This window comes from Amblyomma americanum, chromosome 8 (genome assembly GCF_052857255.1).
Source record: "Amblyomma americanum isolate KBUSLIRL-KWMA chromosome 8, ASM5285725v1, whole genome shotgun sequence".
In the NCBI taxonomy this organism is placed as follows: Eukaryota; Metazoa; Arthropoda; class Arachnida; order Ixodida; family Ixodidae; genus Amblyomma; species Amblyomma americanum.
Window position 1 is genome coordinate 15,946,011 of NC_135504.1, and position 27,580 is coordinate 15,973,590.

General features: G+C 47.6%; 1 protein-coding gene across 1 annotated transcript in view; it reads right to left on the minus strand.

Moving 5' to 3' along the window:
• Positions 1-79: 79 nt before the first annotated feature.
• The window catches only part of inc (BTB/POZ domain-containing protein inc), a 37,258-nt gene continuing 9,757 nt past the window's right edge, over positions 80-27,580 (minus strand). The window contains exons 2-5 of the mRNA XM_077633906.1: positions 15,097-15,205; positions 12,233-12,423; positions 11,054-11,188; positions 80-7,231 (exon numbers count right to left, since the gene is read on the minus strand). Coding sequence (XP_077490032.1) covers positions 7,202-7,231; positions 11,054-11,188; positions 12,233-12,423; positions 15,097-15,205 — 465 coding nt within the window. The 3' untranslated portion in view covers positions 80-7,201. The remainder of the gene's footprint in view (positions 7,232-11,053; positions 11,189-12,232; positions 12,424-15,096; positions 15,206-27,580) is intronic.

The following is a 27,580-nucleotide window of genomic DNA, read 5'->3' on the forward strand; positions in this document are numbered from 1 at the left end:
GGGGGCCCAAAATGTTAAAAAAAACTGCCGGAGTTGACCTTTAAAGTTTGTGGTGCTTTTGTCAATGAAAACAGACATATACGATCAAAATGACTGGTTTATCCCCTCACTGTCAGTACAATCCAAGCTTCAGGTGCTGTGAGGCCAGAGAGGGAGAATGTTTTTCGATCCAAGAGACTGCACAAAGTGGCATTTCTATGACGAACCCTGGTGAGTGGTTCTTGATGCGCAGCGTTGAGTCCTCCTGCGTTCAGAACATCTCACAAAATCCTATGCGACACAGTGTCCTTTCGGCTCGTCTATAAAAGCTACGCCACAACCGACAGCATAGGGAGGACACACCGACATACACTAGTCTTTTGAAACGCTGCATAGGTATCCCCTCACTTACGACCCCGGTCAAAGAGCAGTGAGGAACAGCAATGTGTGCGGATGTCTCACGGATGTACACACGCTGCAGCACATAGATCCGTGCAAAGTGCACAAACCTCTGTGTCCAGCCTCTGGTCAGCAATCTGTGATCGTGCAAAATGAGATGCCAAATCAGCAACAGTTGCTGAAAACACTGAATGAACTGCAAGGTGCCATAAATAACGCTTTCACTCAACTCAAGGCAGACTCCTTGTATTGCGGCTGACACAGAAAAACTCGGCGCGATAAAGCACAGCTCTAAGCAATCTGTCCTAAATTTCGCAATGTACAAATGTCTTACGAATGACCACGGTTCACTTCATGCTAGCCTCACATGCTCAGGCTTTGCTACAGGCAAGCTGTATTTAACACTTGCGAATGCAGCAGTGTAGAAAAACTGGGCCAGTTCATGTCGATTCACAACGCTGCAGTGCTATGATGGGATGAGTAAAGGGATAACAGGAAGAGCACGACTGAATACATGATAATGGCCAGCACTTTTTGAGGAAACGAAATCAGCGCCAGGCTAGGGCCGATAATAAGATAGCTGTTTCTGAAGGGAGGCAAAGATTCCATATTGCCAAGTGTTACACACTGCGAAAATTTCTCACGAAGGATTGTTCAGCCAATGCCTGTCCTGTCATCCCGTCACCTGCTCCATGTCTGTTAGTATTGTGGAATCATGACTTTCCAGATCTGGAATGCACAACACTGTGCCCAGGCAACAGAGTTAACAGGAAAAACAGTAACATGTAGTTGAAACGGATCTCTGAACAAGCAAAGCCAATGGCATAATCTCAGACACACATTGAAAAACACTTAAGGCAAACCAACAAAGGTTTCAGGGAGTCCAAACCAGTTCCAAAGGCAGTGAACAGGTGGTGGCAGTCACCATACAAAGGCTCTACTGATGCTGTCTTACAAACCACATTTAACCATGCCACAAAGAATAAGCAGAATACCGGATAATTTTTCTAGTGCTGCTTTCTTTCAGCAGGGCTGAGAGAACATACCAACCACACAAACTTGCTCTCTGAAGAATGGTAAACAGTACTTAGGATGATTTTTTTCAGTGTTGCTTGCCTTGCACAGTGCATGGGAACACAGCAGCCACGCCACTGTGGGTCAAGAACAATGAAATCAGTGCATTCAAATGTCACAATACAGCACTCCTTGCTGATGAACATTAAAACACCGATTAAACATCTCTATTCCACTGCCAAGCTGTGCATAATGGATGCACTTCCTCACAAGACTCTTGGTTTACAGCAGAGCAGCCATTAAACTCTGCAAAAGACATAGCACTGCAACTGCTGCAGTTTGGACACACAGCAGACATCATGCTAAAGGCGTTCAGAGAAAACAGCGTGCGCAGTGCTCTACAGCCCACAGAACAACTGACATGGCTGTAACATTGTGCTAGGTTTTTTCACAAGTGCAGCTGACAAGTACCTTAGTTAATATGATGTTTCAGAGATGTAAAGCAACCGTGGTCAGAGCACATGCAGACGGTCATGTGTCACGAACCTCTCAGGTGTGTGTACACGTACACAAAATGTTGAAACAGCATCCTGTAGAGCCCAGTGACTCCTTAAAAGGTCACAATGCAGCCAGGAATGTCATAAAGGCTTAAAAATCAAAGCCCACTGTTCTGTCTTCAGTGCTTCGCTAGTTATCAGCAAAAAGGAACAATGGAGGTACATGAAACGAAGCAACCATACCTGACAGATATGAACAAATACCCACGACTTATGGGCATTTGAAATAATTACTGCTAGCAAAAGTAGGTGCAAGTTTCTGGTTCAGACTGCCAAAAACATAAGTAATAGTCCCTGAAATGCCACGCCGGAGAATCTAAACCCATTCTGCATACCACCTAATGACTTGTCTCCTTGACACTGCAAGGAATGCTTCAATGCAATGCTACAAAATGCAGGGCAGCAGCTGTGGTGGATATTTACACAAATCATTTTCCAAAGGTGCCACTTTCACCCTGAACCAAACTTACTTGCACATAAGGAAACAATGAATAACTGCGCAAAAAGGACGGGACAAGAGAGAAGAATCACACGAGACAAGCGCAGACTAACAACTGGTTTATTGCAGCAACGCCTCCTTCCTTCGACAACAAAGCGAATGGCAGGACTAAGATTATCGGACGCGCGAGGGACAAAAAGAACGTGAAGTTATCGAAGCCTTGGAAATCGCGAGATTAGGGCCTGACAAATGTGTTAGCGAGGCTTCCATACACCTGTACTGCAAGGAGTTGGAGTTTCTTGGTTTGACGTGATGATTATGGCTTTTGTCTTTTCGGTTGGTGCGCATGCACTTTGTTGTCGAAGGAAGGAGGCGTTGGTGCAATAAACCAGTTGTTAGTCTGCGCTTGTCTCATATGATTCTTCTCTCTTGTCCCGACCTTTTTGCGCAGTTATTCATTGTTTCCATAATGTCGTACCAACTACCCCTCACCGCACTCTTTTAGATTGCCCATAAGCCCTGGTTTTTCCTAAAATGGGAAGTGGAAATGCTGGAGTTACCGAACACAAACGTTCACCCATAGCCGCGCAAGGCCACGAAATACAGAATTTAAATTTTACTCCAACCAGATATTCTCTGAATGTTTTATGCAACCACCTGTTTTCTCCTTAAAAATGACCATTTCATGCTTCTCATCTAGATTCTTTCAAGTGCTGTGTTCTAGGAGACGTGCTTTTCCAGCAGAAACAATATCAGGAGAATTTTTTTCTCTCTGAGTGCATGTGTGCAAGCTACACCAAAAATGTGATGGGGGGCAAAACTACAGTCAGGTTCAGCAACACAGGGTGTGCAAGAAATACTGCGATGCAGCTTTTTTGCACATTTAAATTGAAAGCAAATCCTGCAGACAGCACACTTCAATAACACTTGCCCATTCTGCAGTGAAGGCGTCACACCCACATGCTCCTCCAAATTTCTCACTTTCTGCGTCAATTACTGCCTTGACATACAAAGCTATCCCTCACTGAGACCTGCAAGGTCTGCTAAGAAACACCCTTTAATGTCCACTACATGAGAATCTCACGAGTTTTATTGTTTCTTTTTTTCACTTTGCCAAGCCCTCTCATTTATGAATGACTCCACTTTTATTTTCGTCGGATCGAAATTGAGGAAGCAAGCAAAGGCATGCGTGCACTGGAAAAGTCAAATCAGCTTGTAGCTTGATACGCACTCAGTTGGTGGGAAGTCTAGGAAAAGCAGACAGATATCTCAATAAGCACAGTGCTAGTGAGTGCACAAAGTAAATTCAAGTAATTACGGCACACCCTGCACATTGCTATCTGGTGTTAAGTCGTGCCGGTTCAGGACACCCAAAGGCAAGGGACCTTCCAATGAGTTCTGCAGCACTTACAGGATGTGATATTTTGGAAGTACGCAACAACAACTCAATTGTGACTTGCAAAAACCACCCTTACCATATTCGTATGTCCTCACATGGAATGGGCAACAGCGAAACGCATCACACTGTTCAGCTAAACAACTGCTACTTTGCTATTTCTTCTCAAGTCAAACCAGAAAACAATTTAAAGCAAAGGCAGAATCATCCACTCGGTGACAAGTACAGCAAAACAAAATGGTATAAATGCAAACAAATAAAAATAATGGACGCTAGCCTTGGCAAGTGGCAAAGAATTAGCATTACATTGGTGACCACAAACTACATTAACCAATGAGTTTCCGAAATGAGTCTCACCTTCAACACGACAAAATATCAGTTTCGGTGTACAAATATGAGACAAGAAATGCAGCAGTTTGCCAACACCCTGAAGATGATGCACTGTGAAGCTGAACAAACAAAAAAAGAAAAGCCAACGAGGGTGGGAAATCGCTAACCTGAACAAACCGACTAACATCTGCACTGGCAGTTCTTTGGGCAAAGTGCACGTCGTCTCTCAAGCAGCAAACTATGCTTGCAGGTCCTCTAAATAAACAGTCCTTCTGTCATGCAGACAGCGGTGCGAAGCCGCGAGTCTCTGTATATCATGGTACCAAGCAGTACAAATGCCAGTCTATGACTTATCGGTGGTAATCGTGCTTACTTAGGTGGCTAGACAACCACAGACACGAGGCAGATCTAAGAAATCAAAACTAAAGCAAGCCACACTCAGTGAAAAAACTCGCAAAGTCTGCCGCCAATCAAATAGGATGTCCAGAAGACAGGAGCTGGACGTCAAAGATGCCGAGAAAGCTACACTGCCAACAACATTCCTGTCACAGCCACTCGATGCAACACCAAAAAGAATTACACAGACATGGCCAGACAATGGTGAAGGAACAATGCACATGACATTAAGTAACCGCTATGATCACTCGCATACACTCTATGTAGTAAACGTGCTCGCTACAAAAACATTCTCAGTGTGAAAACAGGCCTCAACAGCACACAGTGACCGCAGCAGTAGTGCTTCCAGAAACGTGCACAAGCGGCCTTCACGTGCCGCGTATACCGAGAGGCGTAGAAAAACGGAGAATGCGCGCACTCTACAAACTGTGGGCCCAGGCACGTGGCTGGTGATCGGTTGGTGATCGGTGGAATGCACATCACCCAAGCCAGCCAAAAGTCACCCAGCTAGTCAGGAGACAGGAAAAAAACGACAGGAACTCGAGGCTGCGGCAAGCACAGGCTTTACAACATCCATGTATCCTCTTGACGTTCAACATACTGTAAGCAAAATTGATGGTGTATGGAGTGTAGCAGTGGCAAGGCGATGCTTCTGTCATGCACAAATGCAGTCTGCAATGCAACACCGCAAACAAGGCTTGACTTCTTGCAAAAACGCTCTTTCTATCACGGACTAAACCCAGCTAAGCAAGGTGTTCACTGCCAACGTTTTCCAGCTCATGCAGAAATACGTAATATGCAATCAACGTCCCCACACTGTAGCTGTGTTGGGATCTATAATGGGAATCCTCACTGCACTGCAAATCAGGTAACAAGACAGAGTTATGCTTGCCAACTCTCTTTTTTAACATCAAAGGTCACAAAATCTCAAAGTGAATCACAAAAGGACGGTGGCTGCCTCTTTAAAACCTCTCCACCTCCATACTACTCTCTACACATTTGTCGACACTTTCTGCTTGAAAATAATCACAACAATTAAAATAACATGTATAACTGAAACATTCCACAAAAAAGTTATTTTCAATTCAAAGCACATTAAAAAAAATTTCAGAACAGCGCATGAACTACTAAGGGCAGACGGTGGCAAATATAATAATTTCTATCCACTAGTGGCATAGTAGCAGTAAGCACTCTAGAGGCAAACAATCAATCTACGGCAATATTGCATCTTCATTAACATCACTAACAGGGTTTCCGCTGCCAACAAAACAGATGGGGGAAGAAAAAAAAAAGACAAAAGGATACAAACAGGAAACTTCAGGAACAAACTGCTTGTTCAGCCGTTATGCACCATTGCATACCTGCCTCCACATTTTCTTCAATGCAGCATCGTAAGAAATATAAGAAAATGATAGTAAGACGGCAACGTAAGAAATCACCACCAGACTGCAACAAACACAGACATAGAACAACAACTATGCTGACGTCAACTTCAGTGAACACCATACATTGATATTTCATCCACACCACTGCACTCAACTTAATGCCAGGCTTATCTCAAGCATGTGAGCAGCAAGTGACAAGGCAACAAAAGCAATGCCTGGTTGTAACTTTAACTGCTGCACGTCAACGAACAACACTTGCGTGCACAAAGGAGATGATAGGTGTGAGCCACCAAGACACTGTTATACTGGCAAAGAAAAAAGCCAACACTAGTTTACTTATACGATGCAAGCATGGCCTGTCATAGACACTGCACAGCATCGGCTTACGTCTTAGAAACAAACCCCATATCCGCATTCTTTCTGCCAATATAACATACGCAAGCATTGTACCTTGAACACCTAACAACATTTGAAAGCAGGCGAGACAGTGGGTGACATTTGAAGCTTGATTAGTTAGCACAACGCTAAATGCAGAGGACAGGAACACAGGTATGAAAACAAGATGCAAACTGTTTGTGCGCAGTCACTGTTCTTGTGCCCACATCCTCCCCATTTAAAAGTGCTCACGACCTTCAAGCTTCAAAAATGCATCAAACACAGATGCTGCTTTCCTCCTCTTGAAGTTTTTCCAATAGCTACGCACCTTTCGCGTGCTCTAGAAAAGCCTGGCATGTTCTCTCATTATCACGGCAGCAAACTCAAAATGACACAAAGCACAGTCTCTCGCACAGCGGCCATTTCACACGGTGCCTTAGAAACGCATTGGCCACCGACAGTTGTTCGCCTGCTGTCCCAGGCACAGCGTGCCAGTCGCGTGGTCTTTAAGTACAAGCTCTCTGGCAGCGAACGTCGAATGGCCCAGTGAGGAGAACAGGGTAATAGGGGTAGTCCGTAGAGTGCCGCGCATGCTTAAGTCCGCACGGGGGTGTAGTAGTATTAACGCCAAAGCCGATGAGAAAAACTCGTCTGCGCGCAGGGAGGAGAGTGGCGGTGGTGGTGAGTCTTCGTACAAAACAGGTCACGGAAAGACCTTTCGCGGCATGTCCCAAGGTGCGACGACGGTCGCAGTGGCATTGACGTTGTCGTGACGTTGTTATCTTGCAGAATGACCACGCTGCTCTCCGGTGCATGAACAGCGGCGTGGCGAAGGTCGGGAACTGCGCGCCAAATTGTGCCAGAACACAGTTTCGCCATAGGTGTGAAAGAAGGGAGCGCCCGTTGCTGCTCCTCCTTCTTGTAGGGTGCTTCACATGCGGGCAGCCTTCTGCTGAATGAGCTGCAATGAAAAGAATATGAAAAATGTGTGTGACATGTTCAACATGGGTGCACCACACAAGCAGCCCAGTATAGGGCAGAACCTGGTCTATGCTTCCCGGTCGAAGCACTCAGAATTGTAAGCTGTAAAAAAAATCGAGTAGCCGTTTACTCGTAGGCACTAATGCAAATTTCAGGGACAGCCAGGGTGGTGCAAGACGGTCACACCAGGTAGGAGTGTGGGACGTCTGTCATGCTTAAGCTGCTATACTCACATTAGCATCCTATGTAAGCTCCAGTGAATTTCTTTTGCTGAGAGTGTAAGAATGCTGTAATCAGCTGTAGAGTGTGGGGATAGGGGTTTAATTTAAAGTAAGTATGCCCCCACAAGGTCACTAATCCATCTACAGCAGAATCTCAACAATACGAATCTGACGGGGTCGCGAAAAATGTTCATACCATCCAAAATTCGAATCATCCACAGTGAACATCATCCATAAGCAGAAGCATGAGAAATGCATTCACACAGATATGTTCACAGCTGACGGTATTTATTTACAGCCGTACCACCGCCCATTGCACGTGGTGTGCACTGCGCAAACTGTCAATTGCGGCATCAGCGATGTGTACGCCATACTTAGTAAACACCCGAAGGTTCGTATCATACATAGTGGCCAGGAAGAGTTTTCGAAACATCTGAAATTCTGCGCATTGTAAATAAAGCACTCCAGTCAGGGGATTTTGCAACTTCGTATCAACTGTATCATCCAAGACTGTGGCCGAGATTCTACTGTATAAAAGGCGGGTATCCAGCATGACGAGCACAGCGAGGAAAAAAAGGGTTTCGTACAGAGCACTTCAGTTGGTTCTCAGCATCGTGATGCCATCACTCACTTGACCTCTACGACGCCTCTGATTTATTCTCATGATTTGTGATGTGGTCAGCAGCCATGACGTCTTCACGGCCGTTGACGTCTAACGTGAAGGTTTTCTGCCTACGATGGACCGTTCCGCGCAGAAGACCTTCATGTTAGACATCAACGGCCGTGAAGACGTCGTGGCTGCTGACCGCCTCAAACCAGCCTACATTGCCACTCCTCTGCCCGTCAGCCCTACACTCGCTCTCGCTTCGACTGTGCCACCATTGTGCGCAGCTTCCTCCAAGCACGTCCGCTGGGCGAATCCTGTGGCTTCGCTCTGCGGGGGGGGGGGGGGGGGGGGGGGGGCCCTGCAGCGCCCCTCGCTCGGCTTGCAGGCCAAGGCATGCGGCACCGGACAAGAATGAGGAAGTTGGGCTAGGCTGCCGCAGGGTGAGCAGCGCAAATAAACAGTTCGAACCTCAACGCTGTCGGAGCTGGTTCTTCCTCGCCTCAGCTCCGACAATGTCATCACACTCGCCTCCACATCATCAGTTTACTTCTGCTAGTGCCATGGAGCCGTACACAGGTGCAAATCTCTCTGCAGCTGCAGCCAAATGCACCGCCTGTGCAGAAGCGCAGCACTGGCCTGGTGTAACCCAGATTCAACAGTGAAAGCTGCCAAAGCAGAAACACGACATTGACATGATTTTGCTATTCAAGCTGCTGACATGGAAGTGAAGCACGGTCGCCATCAAGACTTAGCCGTTTGAGCAGTCAAGGCCAAGGCCAAACGAAAAGCCCGCATAGCGAAGACGCAGAAAGTACCACGAAGATGTTCAAGCACCTCTTCTGCAACAACCAGCTTGGCCATGGTGCTCCGTGTGCAAATGACTTTCATTTCAGGAGGACAACAAAGGTTCTTCATTAAATTGCAGAAATCACCCAGCTGCTGTGCTGTAATAACACATTAACAAGCGTCATAATTGTGCTGTGAGTTTTCTTCACAATGGCTTCTCCACAGTGACTGATGTATGTCAGAAGAAGAAGTTTCCAAAAACAATACAGCGAGGAAGAGATAAATGCTACTTTTGTCAATGCCACTGTCAGCTTGGACATGCACACAGCCTCTTCCGAGCCGAGAACACAAATACAGGCGGAAATCTTCAAGTACGAGAAAATGAGCGGTGCTCGACAAACTCATTTAGAAAGTGAAGCACTCCATAAATGCCTTTAATTAAGGCGGATTCACCCTAGCGAGTTGTGGAGGTTGTGTGACAGGTTTAAGTCAATTCTTTACACCCCCTCCCCCTAGTTCTCTGAAACGGCGACTAATCAACAAAAATCAGTTGCACGTCTGCAAATTGACAGTGTGAATCCATCTTTATGCTTCATTGCTCACTCACAAGTTTTTTAAATCTTAACCACTCGGGATGAAAGATTTTGCCAAACAATTTTCCCAACCAATACGTCTTTTTAAAGCCTTCACTCTTAAGAACGCATCAACGATGCTCTACTGTAGTTGCTGATAAAGTGCCAAGTGTAGCTTGCAGCTAGAATGTGTTATCAACTCTGTTCTTTGCGTTGCAACTGTAGAGTGTCATTAACACTGCTTTTGATTCTCCTTCTTATGCAGCTGTTGCAGAAGAGAGGGCTTCCTTTAAGAAAACAGACACACAAAACACAATGCAAAGCTCTGCTGTCTTAGGCCTGTTTTCAGGTCACAAACTGAATTCTAAGTACTAGGTTTGTAGGTACATAGACCTACAGCCTTTTTAAAAATATACAGCACAAGGGGCTTTGTAATCGGGCTTTCAGTGCCCTTGGAAGTGCTAAAATTTAGACGGGTGAGGACGAGAAGTCCTCTCACGGTCGGGAGATTTGTAACACTGCCGATGCACGAGCTACACTGCGTGCCAGAGAAGCAGACCCTCAGGCTGAATACTTCTGACAAAAGCTGTGCACAGCTGTCAGTACAACAGTCTGACAGAACATTTTGCAGCCATAGAAGATTCAAGTTAATTGGCCGTGCAGACAGCTGGGCTGGTGTTACTCTCAAGTGGATGGCCATGAGCACCGCAAGAAAAATATGCACAGTAACCAAAAGTGGCACGTTCACCTACAGCGTGCATGTTGTGGGTGTTAAGCGCGTCCTGCAATTACGTTTGACGTAGTTGCCTAACCTTACATGTGACAGAAAAGTCGAATAGTAGGGACAGGGTAGCAACGGCATTTATTTGCATATTGGTCGATACGTCGTGCTGGTCAAACCCTAAACTTCGAGAACCAGAAATAGGTTGGAATGCCATATGGGTTGAACAACAAAACATCCGAGCCACCTACATTCCATTAAGGCTGTGAGAAACTTGTTACTACAATCTGACACTTCGTCCTGAGGAATGCATTACAGAATATACGAGAGGTATAAACACCTTTCTTTCATTTAAGTTCAGCAAGTACCACCACCATCAGCAGCAAACAGCAGTAACCCTCCATGGATGCACGAGAAGCTGGACGCTGCTGTACCATCTCAAAAGGCGCTCTCAGTGCTTTCCCCAGTATCTGGAATATTTTTCGGCATTCTCTCACACCTCCGCGAGCTAGGCCCCGGTTAGATTAAATGGTGCCGAGAACAGTCACAGACATTCGGGAGGCAACTTGCTTCGCAACTGGGCAACTGAAAAGTTGTTTTTGTGATGAAGCCACAATTGGAAAGACGGCATTCCATGCTCATTTTTGTGTCAGCCTCGCATAATAATCTTGAGCAGCTCTCTTGAAAAAAAAGAAGGCTTGAAATTTGTAAACACTTTCTTACACTTAACACAAAGGTTACATTCACACCAGCTGAAGATGTAACGAGCTGTCTGTTATATAACTTTTAACTGTAACTGTTAAAGAGTTGTTACATTGCCTTTGTAGCTATGTAACTAGTAATGCACTCATGTATATACATGCATTTAAGAGACAAAACATCAGTGCAACTCTACCTGGGCCCGGTCGGTCGGCTCGAACTCGCGGTCCGTCGTGTGTGAAGAGGAACTGGGGTACTCTCTAGACACTACACAAAGGAACTCAGCGTGATCATCGTTGCCGTAGTTGTAGGACGAACCGATATTGATCAGCTGAAAAAAAGGCAAGACAATGGTGAGAGGATTAGCAAAGCGAATATGAATCAAAAGCTAATCACTGCAACGAGGGCATCACATTTAATAAATCTCAACATTGTAATGGTTTGTGTCGGCTACCTGAGATACTGTAGAGCTTCAGATTGATTTTGAGACCAAACATTTCTTTTTTTCTATTTACATGCAAAGCCAGCAAACAGGCAGCTTTGCATTTAGCTTCCACTGAAATCCAGTCTGGTAACAAAGTGGTAATCCCTGTATTCCGCAAGAGAATTCCGCACTCATTGAACCATTGTGAAGGGCCTGACAACATGACGCATCCCACATTGCAATTAAAAGCTTCAAAAGTGCAGCAAAAGTAAAATACTATTGTACAAGAATGTAGTCAACCTTGAATTGACAGGTGGCATACTGCGACCTGCCTTTAGGGTGTGCTCTCTGTACAAGATTAGCCTCATAAGTGATTGCACCTAGAGACAAAGATGTGTTAATTCAAACTCCAACTAACTAGCAAGTTTGCTTAATATGACCTTCACGCATGGCTCTGATGAACAGTGTCTTATATTTCACTGCATCCAATTCAACAAGCACATACAATCAGGTTACCACTAGTAAATCTAAACTGTCTAAAGAGCTGCTTTCATGATGTGTTGAATTCATGCTCGCTAATTAATCTTCTTCCAGGCTAATGGCAATCAAAAGAAGAGTGGAAATTAATCGCACAAAAATCTCTGAAAGATGAGCACAACAGAACATGTGGGACATGGCACTGAGCGAGGTGAACAACCAAAGGTCAGTAAAAATGGAGCATGTATGGGGAAGCCGCTTGGCAAAAAGCTCAGGTACTGGTGCTGTTCCCTAGAATCTAGTGGCGGGAAAATGAAGAAAAAAATGACACCAACTTCTAAAACAATAGGGATGTGCCTTTGAAAGGAACCCTCTCTGTCCATCACGTATTTTATTATTCAGGCCACCAGACTGTTTTCATCAGCCAGACAAAATACAAACAAGCTAAGTCCGAAGGAGGTGGGGGGTGCGTACCTGCTCAAAGCGCCACCCATCGGACATGGTGGACACCATCTGGGTGAGCTCATCCTCATGGCACTGGAGCACGCGATAGACATGCTTGCGGGCGTCCCGCGCCCGATGGTTCTGCTGCCGCTCCTGAATGAGCCGCTTGACCAGCTTCACGAGCTCCGCTATGTTGTAGAACTCGGCCTCCTCCAGCACCCCTGCAGGTGTACAACACCGTCTTTCCAAACAGGCTAAACCTGGCTCAATACTATACTAGGGCAACTGAAAACGTTTGTAATGGGATGAATATAGATCAACAACAACACCATTCAACACACAAAACTGTTTCAAGTTTCAAGTTTCTTTCCAAAGTTGACTGTGACTGGAGCAAACATAATAACGAGGCTGGTGCACAAACCTCATTAGTGCTCTTTAAAAATGCTTGCAACCGCTTTTAAAGTGAAAGCTTCACTGGGCTAGCTGCGGCCAGAGTTTGACCTTCAGCCAACCTTCAGCTGAGCCACAGGTGTTCTGCCCCATGCAGCCAGGCGCAGGCAGCCAGGCCCAGTCTGCCAGGCCCAGTCTGCCAGGCCCAGTCTGCCAGGCCTAGCGAGACAGTTACTGCACCATTTCCTTTCCTAAAAACCAATCCAATTTTCTCAATCCCGCTTTGAGGTACATGAGCTGCATGCGTTAGCGCTGACAACATTGTGGCAGACACGAAGCACTGCAATAATAGGCCATAGCGTTCATTGGGTGACCAACCTCTCGCAATTAAACATTAATTTAAATGCCACCTGCAAGGGTGGGCGCACTGCCTATTCAGTGTGCAGAACGTACTCAACGTTACAGACACCAAGCCACATCTAGTTGCCCGATACACCACAGCTTTCGCTCTGTAACCAGGTTTAGCAGTAGTTGAACCCCAGCTAATTTTTTTGCATGTTGAATTTGCCTGCATACAGTGTGTGCGTGCATGCATGCATGTGTGTGTGTGTGTGTGTGTGTGTGTGTGTGTGTGCATGTGTGCATGTGCGTTTTTTGTGTACCCACTTTGCCATACTCTTGTACTGATGGTGATTATGGATTTTTATGGTGCAAGGGCGTCTATGGCCAAAGAGCGCCATGGCACAAGGTATTATTAGATTACTCAAGGTGAGGTCAAAGACCCATTTTCCAAGCATTTCACCCTTTACTAGCCGAGCACCAGGCAAGGGGAAAGCTTGTACCCACTGTATCACCAGTGGGTACCCGGCGGCACTGAGGATCGAACTCCGCACCTCCCGCATGCGAGGCGGATGCTCAACCACTCGGCCACCGCTGCGGTCTTACTCTTGTACTAAATCTCAGTATCTATAAATAAATTAAAAAATATATATAAAATAAGTAACAGTGAATGGCAGATACAGAGTTCTTTCTCTGTGAAGCTATCACCTCTATCGTGCCCCGAATTAAGTCTACTGCTGAGTGAGAAAACTTCCTAGTGATCCCAACAATCAGTCTTGCATCAGCTGCACCAAACTGATATCCTAACTTACCATTCCATCTAATACCCTTCTACACCCTCGCCAAATTTCTCCTTGCCTAGTGCCTTGGGCACCGAAATTACACCTTAAGCCATGCTTCTGTAATTGGTGGAAACTTCAGCCAACACCTACCGAGTTACTCATGAGGGGGCTGATGTTGAACATCTGAGGTGTGCTCCCTCAACGGGAGGAGTTCATGAACATATCAGAATGGACGCAACACGTTTGAACTCCTCTTTCCTTCCCCTTTTGCATGATCTTCCACTCTGACATTTCCCTCTTTCTGTATATATAATTTGCATTCACCAAGCCTCCGTTATGGTACATTACAATAATGTTTGCCTCCCCTTTTATCAAGCAGTGTCAAGCTAAGTAACCTGGACTAAGTAGCCATGCATACTAATCTCCGCTTTCACAATGTTTGGATAGGCTTTGTAAGGACCAATAAAAGGCTACTGAGATAAAATGCAGAATAAGCAAAAAGTGAACATGAAGAAAAAAGTCACATTTTGCACATTTGACATATATCACACACTGCAAGCTGTCTGTAGAAGTGCAAAAAAAAACACTAAAAATAATTGGTAAATGGAACAAGTTCCACCTTGTGGGTACGCTTATGGGCAAACCTTTACCAACCTACTTGAGAAAAGAAATGTCAATCCCTGAAAACTTTAAAGCTACATGTGAACGGCACTGATACACTTTTGACAACTGACAAATCTGAGATGCAGGCGAAATTTCTAGACGCTGTTTTGTAACGACCATGACTGCCTATGAAGACATTAAAAAAGACATCTGGCATCCCCTTAAAAACAATGACAGCGGATGACTGAACAGTATTTTGCACTTCTTTGCTGCCAAATCATACAACCCTTCGTTCTTCAAACACATGACATACCCACCCTGATGCCATTGCGCCCTAGCCTTATGTATGAAGTCGGCACTGAGCTTGAACTACTGGAATAACCAAACTTGACTACCAAAAACAAGAACATTTTTTGTTTGTCCACAGAATTTGAAAATGCTTTGAAACTGCTAAGTCTGCCCCTTATATATTTTGATGCTCATCACTTTGCGCTCAATACCCGGAAGCCCTCATTTAAATCAATGGCAGTTATTTTATTCCATGAGCTTATTCCTATATCTTCTTTGTATGAACATACACCCTGGCTCACAGCAATCCAGATTCACCACAAATATTAGCAAGTTAAGCACAGTTTAATGAGTGCATTTCCAGATTTAACACATTCGCATGCGTACAGCTTAAAGGAGGCTAACTTGCATTTCGAACAGCAAAACTTAATTTTCCCAGCAGGCAAAACGAAAGAAAGCTGCAATGCAAACCACCATGACTCTGCTACTCACCTTCTTCCGCGAGGTCCTTGTTGATGACCAGCTTTCCATGCCGCAGGTAATTAAGGATGGGGCCAAAGTATGTTGGGTCACGGTCTATTAAGTAGGCTCCCGTCTCATCCTGTAAAAGAGAAAATACCAGATAGAAAGAAGGCAAAGTGAATCATCACCATCACCACCACCACCAAAAGCAACAGCTGCATTATGTACTACCGTGCTCAATACGCGCGACAACGCATAAGCTGTAGCAGGAGCTCAATTCTCGAACCACTGCTACCCCAGCAGTGCTGGAAATTGATGCAGTTAGCCATCGATACGAAGACAGAAGTATACTGAATATCTAGCTTCTGAAGCTGAATACTTTTTTTGAAAGTGTGTTAGTTTCCTATGAACTGGAAACCTCATTTGGTTAACTTTGGGCACTACTAGACGTGATAATACATTGTAGGACAAAGGCCTCTCCCAATACTCCCCTGTTGTTCTGTCTATGTCAACTGCCACCAGCCTGTCTCAACAAACTTTTTCCATCTCTTCACCTGGCTTTGAACAGCACCCAACTACACTTTCCTTCTCCCTGAATCAGTTCCGTTGACCCAAGGGATCATTAGTTACGCATTCTCAGCATGACACATCGAGCTAGGTCCACTTCTTTCCCTTTGTTCCCGCCGGAATATCATTAACTCGAATTAGTTCTCTAATCCATGTCACTATCCAAGCATGATGTGAGCAGCACACTGCAACATGCCAAGCCGGATGCCAACTATGGGACATGGCTTTAACCCTCCTGTGCACCTCAGAAGCCGGCAAATCGAATGGGGCTTCATAAAGGGTAGCTGAAAGGCTATAACGTTTCTCAAGGCTCACTGCACTAACAGAGAGAGAACCAAAATGCTAAATTATATCAAATGCTCTTCCAGCACTTCACTCTATAAACATACCACCAAACTTTGCACAAACACGTATAAAGCCGTACTACACGGGAATGCAGCACTGGCACTGCAAAGAGGTGAACCCAGGTGTCAATAAACCTGAGGGTATCTACAACTGCAGTCATAAAAGTCTTGATAATGGGCAGAAACCACTCCGCAATGCTGCCAGACAATGAAACGAAATGTGGCTAAACATAGGCTCAACAACCCGAACAAAGAAGTTCAAACCTCTTAAACGAAGTTCAATCATTGCAGTTACTACGCGCACCTGCCGTGTGCAAGCTCCCGAGTACACACATTGAGTGTGCCCCCAAAGCTGACATTTCTGTTACAATCAGTACAAATGCACGCATTTCAGTTCAGAATGTTAATGTGCACCTTTCCTGCATCTCGTTTCCCTGACATTGGCAAGCAGCTGTTGAAGTGGTTAGTGCTGCTGCTTTTATACTATGTTTTGCCCACCATGAAGCACAGTTTCACTGTTAATGCTCATGAAGCGAAAGCAGAGCCAGCAAGTTTGCAGTGCCGTCCGCACGAAGCAGTACAACAGACTGCCTTTCCGAGTTCTACGTAACAAGCCTAGGGTGCTAGGAAATTCAGAAACTTCCCACAGCTCATTTGTTCCAGAGCATTTCATAGTTATTCAATGTACACTGAAAAACGTAGTAGATATAGTACACCACCAAACACTTTGAAATTAACCCAGCGCTAACACCAATCTACGGAATTTGAACAATCTAAGCAGGCATGATCACAGATAATGTTTCCAAGTCGGTGACATGCAAAACCTTCCCCCCTGGGCACACACTTGCCACAGTTCTGAAAAATAATAGCCCTAAACAGACACGGACACTAACACAGAAGGACCTATGAAGCACTGGGAAGCTCTGCTGTTTCACGAAAATTGACCTATACTAACTCCATACACTTTCAGCCTTGCTACACTTGCCACACCTGCGTGGGTGGGCTCGGCTCCACATGCAAGGCCGCGACACGCACGCGATGAGGTCACGTGACCGGCGACACGCAGTCGACGCGGGAAACCGGATGCCTACTACAGGGCCTCGCCCACAAAGCTTCCTGCGCGCCCCGGCAGCGACCGGCTGGCAGCACACTTCCTCCAACGTGTGTGAGACGATGCGACGGGCGAACGCGGCGCGCCGAGCTGGACAGCGCCGATAACATCGGACGGCAACACGCGGCGCAACAGACTGCGTACGGCGATGATCTACATTAGGGCTCTGAGACTCATCTCGCCACGCGGGCCGCACGCAATGGGCAGTTAACCTCTTTAGGACGTCCTGCGGACATCCTGAACGTCCCCAGGACATCCAAAGGAGTTTAAATGCCGATTGGGCACTGATAGATTTTTGTCTCCCACGGGCCAGTGGGCGGAGAGCGGGGACGGTAGAAAACAGAACTATAACAAAACCATGAGCAGAAGTAAATTTAAACACAAATAATAGAATCAAATAAGTTAAAAGCTGCACCACTGAAGAGGCCCACTCCTCAACAAATTTCTTTTGTAGCGAAAGCTACATTGGCCACAAACTCGCAGTTTCGCCGTGCTCGCAGTCCCACCGTGGTCGCACCGCACCACGTGACCAACCGCGTTACGAGCAACGTGACTAGCCACGGAACAACTAGACAGACAACCAGACTAACCTGGACTTGCGATCAAGATTAACCAAGGCTAACCAAGCAATGCCTTAGCTTTCGCTACGTATATCCTGGCATAGCCGAGCTAAGCCACTGCCAATTTTTTTTTGTTACGTTTGTGCACCGCACTGAAACTTTCTAGTAAATAGAAAGTACTGGAAGGAAACCTGAATAAACTTTACAAAGTTGACACACATCTTGTATATTGGATCGTAGCGCAGTCCTTTAGGAACCGATATAAAGCGTATGTGTAATTCTACATTTATTTCTTTCGCTAGCGGCTTCATCCGCCTCGACCCGTTTGTCCTCGCGATACCATCAGTGTCCAACCTTCCAGCGGCTCATTCGCGAGTTGCGGGACAAAATTTTGACAACCCGTTGACAACACGCATGACAACTCTTTGCCGACCTGCTACCCCAATGAGCGGGAGGGGGTACACAGGGCATAACCTACAAGTGGCTCCATATCACGGCAAGTAAACGAACCAAGGCCCAAAGGCGACGTGAGTGATGTAAAGCACTGCCACTGAAATCGAGGACGCCATGGTCTCGCCTATGCTCGGTAGGCGCTTCCTGAAACATTACGCAAAAAGACTCGCCGGCTACCCGAATATCCCTTTCCTCACCAAAACATACAAAACAATAAAAATCGCTAGCATGAGCGGACTGCACAAAGCTCTGTGAGGCATAACAGCGCCCCGAACTTAAAAGCAGTACTTACGGCGAGGTAGCAGGCGTGCATGAACCAACACACGCAGGACATCGCGCTCCTTTTTTTTTTTTTACGAGCGAGCAGCAAGGCAGAACAAGGCACTCAATCGCGCGCCTGGCCATACACTGCCGTCGTCGTACTGCTGCACATAAAACTCCCATCGTTCGTGTACCCATAACGTCCCAATAGCGGTGCAGCGCCGTGAACGCTAGGGGTCGCCTCCGCCACAGTCCTCTGACAGCTTTACTGGCTCTGAAATCCATATAAAGGAACAGAACCAGCCACTACGAAAGGCGCCAGAGTCGATGTGTGGTGCAACAAGCTGCTGCTATACCGTGAAAGAATCTTACCGCGTCGGGAGAGAGGGCTGGATAATAGGAATGTCCCCAAAGAAGCGTCGGTTTAATATAACTATAGCGCAGAGCGAGATACCATCCCGCACTAAAGCATATTTGTTTATTTTCTACACAGAAAACAGTATTTTCGACAGTAAACGTTAAAGAAGCCCACGTTACCCAAATTAATATGGAGCACTCCACTGCGGAGCCCCTCATGGCTCCGCTTCGGGACGGTTAACTAACTCTCCGCGTATGCAACGTCCTTACGCACGTTTTCCACGGGACAACTAAAGGGGTCGCGGTGATCTCTGAGGTTACGTCAGCACCGCACGATGCCCACATCTCCTGGTAGAAGGCTGTGCCCACAGATCGACACTACGGCGCAGCGCGGTCACTATATGGGGGCACCGTACAAAGTTCCCTCACGGTGTTACGCAGAAGTTTCGTGACCAAGCAGTATCAAAAGACGCTGCAGTCTCGCTCATCATCAGGGAAGCGTGTCATGAAAAAAAGAAACTGGACTAACACCGTTCCCACTTCGAGTCTTCGATCAATACGCTCTCGCCCTACCATCTACAAGCCTTCCTGACTAGCCTAGTTGGTAGACCGATCCACGGACCAGGACGAATGTTCTTCAACTACGAACTTCTTGAGACAGCTGTATAGCTTTCGTTTGCAGCCGTATGGCTGCGTTTGGATGGCTGCTAATAAGGCATTACTGCCTTATTACAAATCTACTCCACTTTGAGGGTTTCCCCTAAACGTTGCTCTAACCCTTTCAAAAATTCTGAACCTTGGTCAGCCCCTAAAATAGAAAAAAAAAGTCCATTTTATGATCAATTGCCGGGAGATCAAACGCAAGCTTAATGAGAGGAACTCAGGCAGGTATAGCGGTTCCATTATTCTTTTTCTCGCGCTTCGTGAATGGCTAAAGTGGCGCGTCACGCCCCCTTCAACCTAACCCAACCCAACCCTACCTAACCTAACCTAACCTAACCCAACCTAACCAAATCTAACCTAACCAAACCCAACCCAACCTAACCCAATACAGGGTTGGTCAAAAGTTCCCGGGCCACAGTGTGCTTTTCAGTGGCATATCCTGCTACTTGTGGTATCAGCCAATGACTCAAAGGGAATGTGGGGCGCAGCCAGAAAAAGAAAAATGGAATAGTACCGGGAAGAAGGCGCCATATTACAGGCCTGCCTGACCCCGCAGGTGCAATCGCGTGAAATGTTTGGCAAACACGGAAAACAAAATTTGTCAGCGGTGACAGAAGCACGCCACACGCAGCGGAGGATGACAAACTGCTGTGGAACGACACCATGTGCAAAACAAGACTGCGCACAAACCGCAAGCCCAAACAGCTTCATCTCTCCGCGAGAACTGAATGCCAGCCAACAATGCGGGTAACAAAAATTTACGAAATATAAACAACTTCCGAAAACTGTTTTCCTTCCTAGCGACATAGCTACAAATAGTACATATTGCTACTACAACGATTTGGCTAAAACATTTTTCCTGCTTATTCCGAGCAAGTGCAGTCCGAATTTACAAACAGGACAAAGACTTGATTTAGGCTAAAAGAAGTTAGTTAACAGGAGATCAGCATACAAGTGCTTATGAATGACGGAATTTTACATGCCCAAGCGACACCCTGGCCTCAAGGCAAGCGCTTAGGGTTTATAGTTCCAGTTACTTGTGTTTTTTTGTAACCTGCACTGAAGTATCGCAGAACGGGTATTTTAGATTTTCACGCCACACCACCGTAACGCTTCCACTTCGTCCGGGATTGAACCTGGGCGCGACCTTGTGCGCGGCAACACAACACCCTCATCGGCCTAGATGCGTCACTGTGGTAGCCAATTACTGTGCATATGCCAATGCAGTTTATTACACAGGCGCTTCCAGAGTTCTCCAGTCGTATCAGTGAAGCAATTCTAAACTAAAACCAATGCGCAGCCTGTCGAAAGTTTGAAGCCCACCACGACCGTGGTCACCTTTCAGCAGCACTCCCGCTCTGGCCACAGCCGTACATGTATACAAACTGTTGCAAAGCCTGTGCGTCCAGCGGCCGATTCCTGGAGGTAAGCAGACATAGACACCGCCTGTGAGCAACTAATGGCGGCGCCCAACGATATTACGCGTTATTACTAGCAGCCCTGTGCAGTTCATCCGAATGCCGAAGAGCGGCGCGACAGTCTGCAAGCTTCCCCAGTTTGAGCCAATCGTAGTGGCGGATGTTGAAATGTGGGCCTTAGGGGCGGAGGGGGGAAGGCTGCGGGGTGTGTGCAATTTGTGCACGCGTTGAGGGCGTTGCGACACCACCTCGGGCACGCACACATGCGCTTTTCGTGGGCTTAACTGTATCTCAAAGAGCGACCCACCCCTAACAGGGGAAATCCGTTTAACACACCCTCTTAGGAAACACACAGCACGCTGGATAAAAAGGAAAATGCAGCCCAACCTGCTCTACACAGATGGAAGACGGAACAAGGTTCAACAGAGTAGGCACACCAATTAATTTTGGTCACCGTGATTTTGGTTGTACGATCTTTCCTTTGAATGATGCCCAAGACGTCAGTGAACGTAGATTGCCACGCGAAATTCACCTCCGCACAGTAAATAATGTGTAATATTTCTTGTCTCATGCTGTTTCCGTTTCGGTTTGCACAATAGAACGGTGCTTCAACTCACCTCTGACGGCACAGTGACCGTTCGACTAATAATAATTGCTTTTTTGGGGAAAGGAAGTGACGCAGTAACTATATCACATATCTCGGTGGACACCTGAACCACGCCGTAAGGGAAGGGATAAAGGAGGGAGTGAAAGAAGGAAGAGGTGCCTGTCACAGCGACCATTCGACTAAAAATAATTGTTTTTTGGGGAAAGGAAATGGCGCAGTATCTGTGTCATAGATCGTTGGACACCTGAACCGCGCCGTAAGGGAAGGGATAAAGGAGGGAGTGAAAGAAGAAAGGAAGAAGGAGGTGCCGTAGTGGAGGGCTCCGGAATTATTTCGACCACCTGGGGATCGTTAACGTGCACTAACATCGCACAGCACACGGGCGCCTTAGCGTTTTGCCTCCATAAAAACGCAGCCGCCGCGGTCGGGTTCGAACCCGGGAACTCCGGATCAGTAGGCGAGCGCCCAAACCACTGAGCCACCGCGGCGGGTTCGACTAACGAAACCGAAACTGAAACGACATATATAGCGCCTCTCCCGTTACCTCCTTCTCACTTTTCCTTTGTCTGCCAAGTGCGCTACACTGCATGCTTCTAGAAACTATGAAAACCATCACGCCTAGGACACTGTCGGATCCCCCCCCCCCCCCCCCGCACCTTTCATTCACTGTATAGGTCCCCAACATAGCTTTTACGTACCGTTCGCCTGCACGGTTCTCGCGGAATGACTATAGGTGCGCATTAGCTGGATTCCGTCCAAGATGGCACGCCCAGAGGGAACAAGCCGACCGGCGAGTAGGGACAGAGCTCGAAAGACGGCAATAAAATAAGGCGGATAGTAAGAAGAAGACGAAGTCGCGGACAGGCATTTGGCACCCGCGAGCAACGACGGGCATAAAGGGTTGGCTGCGGCTCAGTTATGCAGAACGGACGGCTCGCGCTTCGCGGCGGCGGCGCCCCCGACGCCACGCACTTGCAACACGGCCGAGCTGTTCCGCAACGCGGCGCATTACATAAAGCCCGAACCGAAAGTGCGAATGAGAGGAATAAAATAAAAAACGAATAGAAAAGAGCTCTATATTCGGCTCCGCGCGCACCCGAGCGCGACTTCCGCAAGGCTTGCGCTAAGAGCCGTAAGCTGTATATACGGGCTGTCGGATGCGTATAGGTTAGTCGCGTTTCTGTAAGCTGCAGAGGCTAAAAGCGCCGCAACCAACAGCCTATATATGCACCTCGTATACGGCAGAGCAGCTGTTCGCTCGGCTTTACAGTCGAACCTCGCTATAACGAAACGGTTTATAACGAAATAACGGATATAACGAAGGAATGACGATTCCCTTTGGAAGCGCTGTCAATAAGGGCTATAGAGAAGCTACGGCTATAACGAAGTAATCGCCATGCCCCTTCAACTTCTTTATAGAATATGCCGCAATTATCAGCAATGCCCCACTGCAGGACAAAGTCACCTTCCACAGAACTCGCAGGCAGCCCTGACCTGTGCCAGCTGCGGCCACCTTATACCGGTAAACTTCCTAATCACATCTGCTCACCTGACTACCTGGAGCGGCCCATAATGCGTTTACCTTCGTCCAGAATCTACTAATTTACCGTCTATCCTACGGTTACCATCGGTTACCGTATCTTCACATCAGATACCCTGTGCATGCCCATTCGTTCTTGCCCTGATCCACTCTGCTCTCTTCCTGTCTCTTAACAGTTGTTTTCCATTCCATAGTTCCCTACGCTGTCCACAATTAGTATGTGCGCCCAAGGTAATACTCACTCATTAGCATATGCTCCAGCGCAGCCGTACAGCAGAGATTCTATTGAACGTTCTCGGGGCATTAACAGTTAAAGGGAAACTCGTTTCAGTCCGGAGCTTGAAACCAGGGCCACTGCCTGTCCGGGGCAGTGGATCTATCGACTAAGCTGACCAGGACAGCACAGCTAAAAGAAGACAGGCCGGCAGAAATAATCGAAAACTCGAAGTGGCAAAGGCGCTAGGCCGACGTATTTCGGGAGTTACCCACGCCGTGTACCTTTTAGTCAAGGGACTAATTATTCATGACTGTTTCCTCGATTGAAACCGACTGCACCTTGATAAGTTCCCTAAAATGCATAAAAGTACGTGTGTTCCTTTTATTTATTACACTGAAAAGCCCAAAACAGGAAGCCTTGTGGTACAATGAATAAACTAACTACTAGAAAATAACCATCTGCGACACAACAAACCGCTCGCTCAAGCAGGTGGTCACCTTCTCCGGTCGTCTATATAAATTCGCACCGTCATATGTGTCACTGGTTGACGCAGCCGAGAAACCACCGCCAACATGTCGGCCTGCCGCTGGTGCGAGGCCGTCGAGTCAAGGCTGCAGGTGATTTCGTTTGCTCAAACCACGCTTGAGAGCAGCACGATCGTGGCGCGCAAGTGCGTTAGTCACGTGGTTTATTTTGTATTTCGCGGGCTTTATTTGCAGCCAGGGAAAAAAGACAGACGTGAGTGTGTCCTTATCGTAAATGATGGAATGGGAGTTTCTGAAGCCGCTCTACAACTTTGCAAATACAAATTGTTGCCTAAAGTCAATATTTATTAATTTCGATAATTAAACTTAATTAAACTATTAATTAATTGCGATACAAAAAATTGCCTGCGGTGCGCAAGATGGCTGTAACCAATATGCAACTGGTTTCACGCGGCTGTCTCTAATTATTCATTTTTTTAACCCTGCGTTCTAGTTAGCTGGGACACCCGGTATATGCGCTGTAGTTAAATCTTCATTGATTTATTACTTCGTTAGCCATAGCACAGGTCTCAACGGGGACATTACATGAAAGCTATCGGCCTCAACATGCCAAGACGACAGTTCCTAGCTGAAAGATATGGGCTCCATGTCAACGACTCGGGCAACGATGAGCTGGCAAGTTATTGCGGTAGGTGGCAGTGAGGGGGGAGATTGTAACTTCGATATTTATACTCCACCTCACAAGTTTTGCATCGCTCCAATCAGAACGGCGTGCGCTGCGAAAAGTGTTCCTCCATTCCCCTCACCCCGCGACTGGTGGCTCCATCCCTGGACAGGAAAGAGCACCAGTCTCCAGCTGCTGCGGGTTTAGCTGCGCGCAGGATAATCGGCCGACTCGGCGTACGCCACGCTTACGAATGGCCACGCACCAGTTCGCAGCAAGTGCTGTGTTCGTGTGGACTTTCTCTGCCAATTTATTCAGCGAATGAAACGCTCGATACACTTTCAATATCACAACACCTGCTCAAACATTTGAGGTACTATTTGTAATCTTCCTTGGCCCTGATTGGACGAGCGAGCTTTACCTTTCACAGTGGTGCACACAACTTGTGAGATAAGTACAGTTGTGCATGTGCGCACGCTGGGCATGCGCGGAGTTGGGTTAGCGACAGCATGCAGAATGTGCGCTCAGGCGGCCAGACCATATTGTCACCTTGAGGCAATGCATATGACACCATACATACAAAGTACAGAACGGCCAGGCATTTTTTTTTTCGATGGGAAGCGACTGCCCGGAGGCAATGTCGTTCCCTCAAGGCCGAGATGCTGACGGTGTTGCTTGCCGTTAGAGCAGTCCGACGGACGAATCGAGTCCTGGACGGATTCCAAGACTGCGATTAGATTAATATGGTGAGGGTCAGAAATAGCGCCAGCGTATTCTAAGTCGGGACGGACGAGGATATTGCGTAAGCTAGAGATTCTCACAGACCTGGGTGCCGGTGCCAAATTGCGGCTCAGTAAGCCCCGGGGGGCTCAGAACGCACGCTTACAACCCCTTCGCGACATAAGCTCCTATTTATTTTCTTTGAGACCCCACTTGGTATCGATGTCCCGCTACACCGACAAGACGGCCGGTGGGCCGCCGAGCGCGCTCATATACAGTGTGGCAGTGTGACATGCAGTGTGTCTCCGGCGACCCAACGAAATGTGTGACGCCCCCTGGCAGCGACGCTTTCTCCCCATAACGGACCGGAATTCCGGCGGCGTTGGTCGTAGTGGAAGTGTGGTTGCCACCGGTGGAAGTCGTGTGCTCGGCTAGGCTTGGCTAGGCCATGTCAGGTAATCGGACGGCAAGAACCGCAGCCTAAAAAAAGCTGGCGCACTGAAGAAGCGAACATGACAAATGATGCGCAAGATGACCGACAGTGCGTCGTGAGAGCAGCGCACTTTTGGAAGCCGACGCCTATCGCTCAATATTCGGCTGCGCGATAAGTTGATTAGAGACTTTGAGAACAGGGTGACGCTATCTGTTAGGGGCATCGGGGAATATCGGGGGGGGGGGGGGGCAGTGCGTTATTAGACACCTTTAGCATGCCGTGCACAGTATTACCGGCACCGGAGTACCGGGAGCCCACGCGCAGCCAATGCGCAAATCGTCCTGACGGCGCCAGATGGCGCCAGCTACCCGGCGCGCCTGCAGCATCGGGACCAATCAGCGCGTGCTCACCAGCGGTGGGCGGCCTCAAGGTACTGCCGTAACGGTAACACGGCATGCTAAAGGTAGTAGAGAGTTATAGCATAGCGCGATCCGCTACCGCGGGGCACCGCTGGGTACACGACGATTGGTCCCGACGCAGCTGACGGGCACGTGGCGCCATCTGGCGTCACCAGGGCGATCTGCGCATGCGCAGTGGTGCCTCACGGTAGCGGATCACGCTACGCTATAACTCTCTATTGTCCTGCGCCTGCGCACTGCACTCCCCCCACTATTCCCTTATGCCCCTAACCGATAGCGTCGCCCTATTCTAAAAGTCTCAATCTCGGTGACTTATTGCGCAGTCGAAGATCGAGCGATAGGCGTCGGCTTCCAGAAGTGCGCTGCTCTCGCGCGCTTGCGAGCCAACCATACAGACGGTTCGAACCGTCGGCCCCCGCTCGCAGTAGCCTAATTCCACGCCACTGCCAACAAATTTTGAGACAGAGTGCACAATTAGCCTGTACCTTAGAGTGACCATAAGGTTATACAAAGAAAGCCACACACACACACACACACACACACACACACACACACACACACACACACACACACACACACACACACACACTTTTCCGGAAGCTCCGGAGTCAAGCAAAAAATGTTCAGAACCGCGGCCATCCAACCCGGCATATTGACTAAATTTTACGGCCGAGCTCAGCTAGATATTAGACAGTTTTAGCTGTGCGCACGCAAGTGCTTGCGTACGCAAAGAGCTACGGCGCTGCGTGCGTTACGCTGTCCGCTCCGAAGTATAGTTTTAGCTGACCGTGCCGTAGCGTCCCTCAGGCGCACGTGGCGCCATCTAGTGACAAGAAGTCAAACCACATCAACGCTCGGTTGAAGAAAATTTCATCCGTGATTACTGATAACTACTGTGAGTGCATTGGGAGCCTTTTTTGTTCCAAGAAGAAAAACTATGCAAACCGAAGAAAATGCAAGATCTGGCTAAAAGTTGGAAACTGCTTCGCCAGGTGTCGTTGCTACGAGGAAAACACACTGAATATAGTTAGGCCTAGGAGCTTGAAGATCGCCAAATTATCTGAAAAACAGGGGCTAGTTATCGCTTATACCGCTACGTGTGGGCAAGATTAGGCGAAATAAAAGCGAACCGCTACCATTTGAGCGAGCTATTGCGTCGAAGAATCCAGCGGCGACATGTATTTATTCCGAAGCGGGCGAGCAGGGCGCCGCCATCTTGTCAAAGTTAGCGTACGCAAGCCACGCAAGCGCCGCAACGCAAACTCCGCTGGCTACCGTACGCAAGGCTACCGTACGCAAGACGCAAGGCTTGCGCTTGCGTTCTGCGCATGCGCACTACCGTCCCCGCTAACTCCTCGCGTACGCTAACTCTTTGCGTACGCACAGCTAAAACTGTCTATTGTCCTACTGTCCGAAGTTGAGGGTACAATCCTTATCCATGGATCAGTAGTTAGGGCGCTCGGCCAACGATCCGGAGTTCCCGGGTATCCGGAGTTCCCGGGTACCCGACCGCGGCGGCCGCGTTTCGATGGAGGCGAAACGCAAAGGCGCCCGCGCTGTGCGATGTCAGTGCACGGTAAAGATCCCCGGGTGGTCGAAACTATTCCGGAGCCCTCCACTACGGCACCTCTTTCTTCCTTCACTCCCTCCTTTATCCCTTCCCTTACGGCGCGGTTCAGGTGTCCAACGATATAT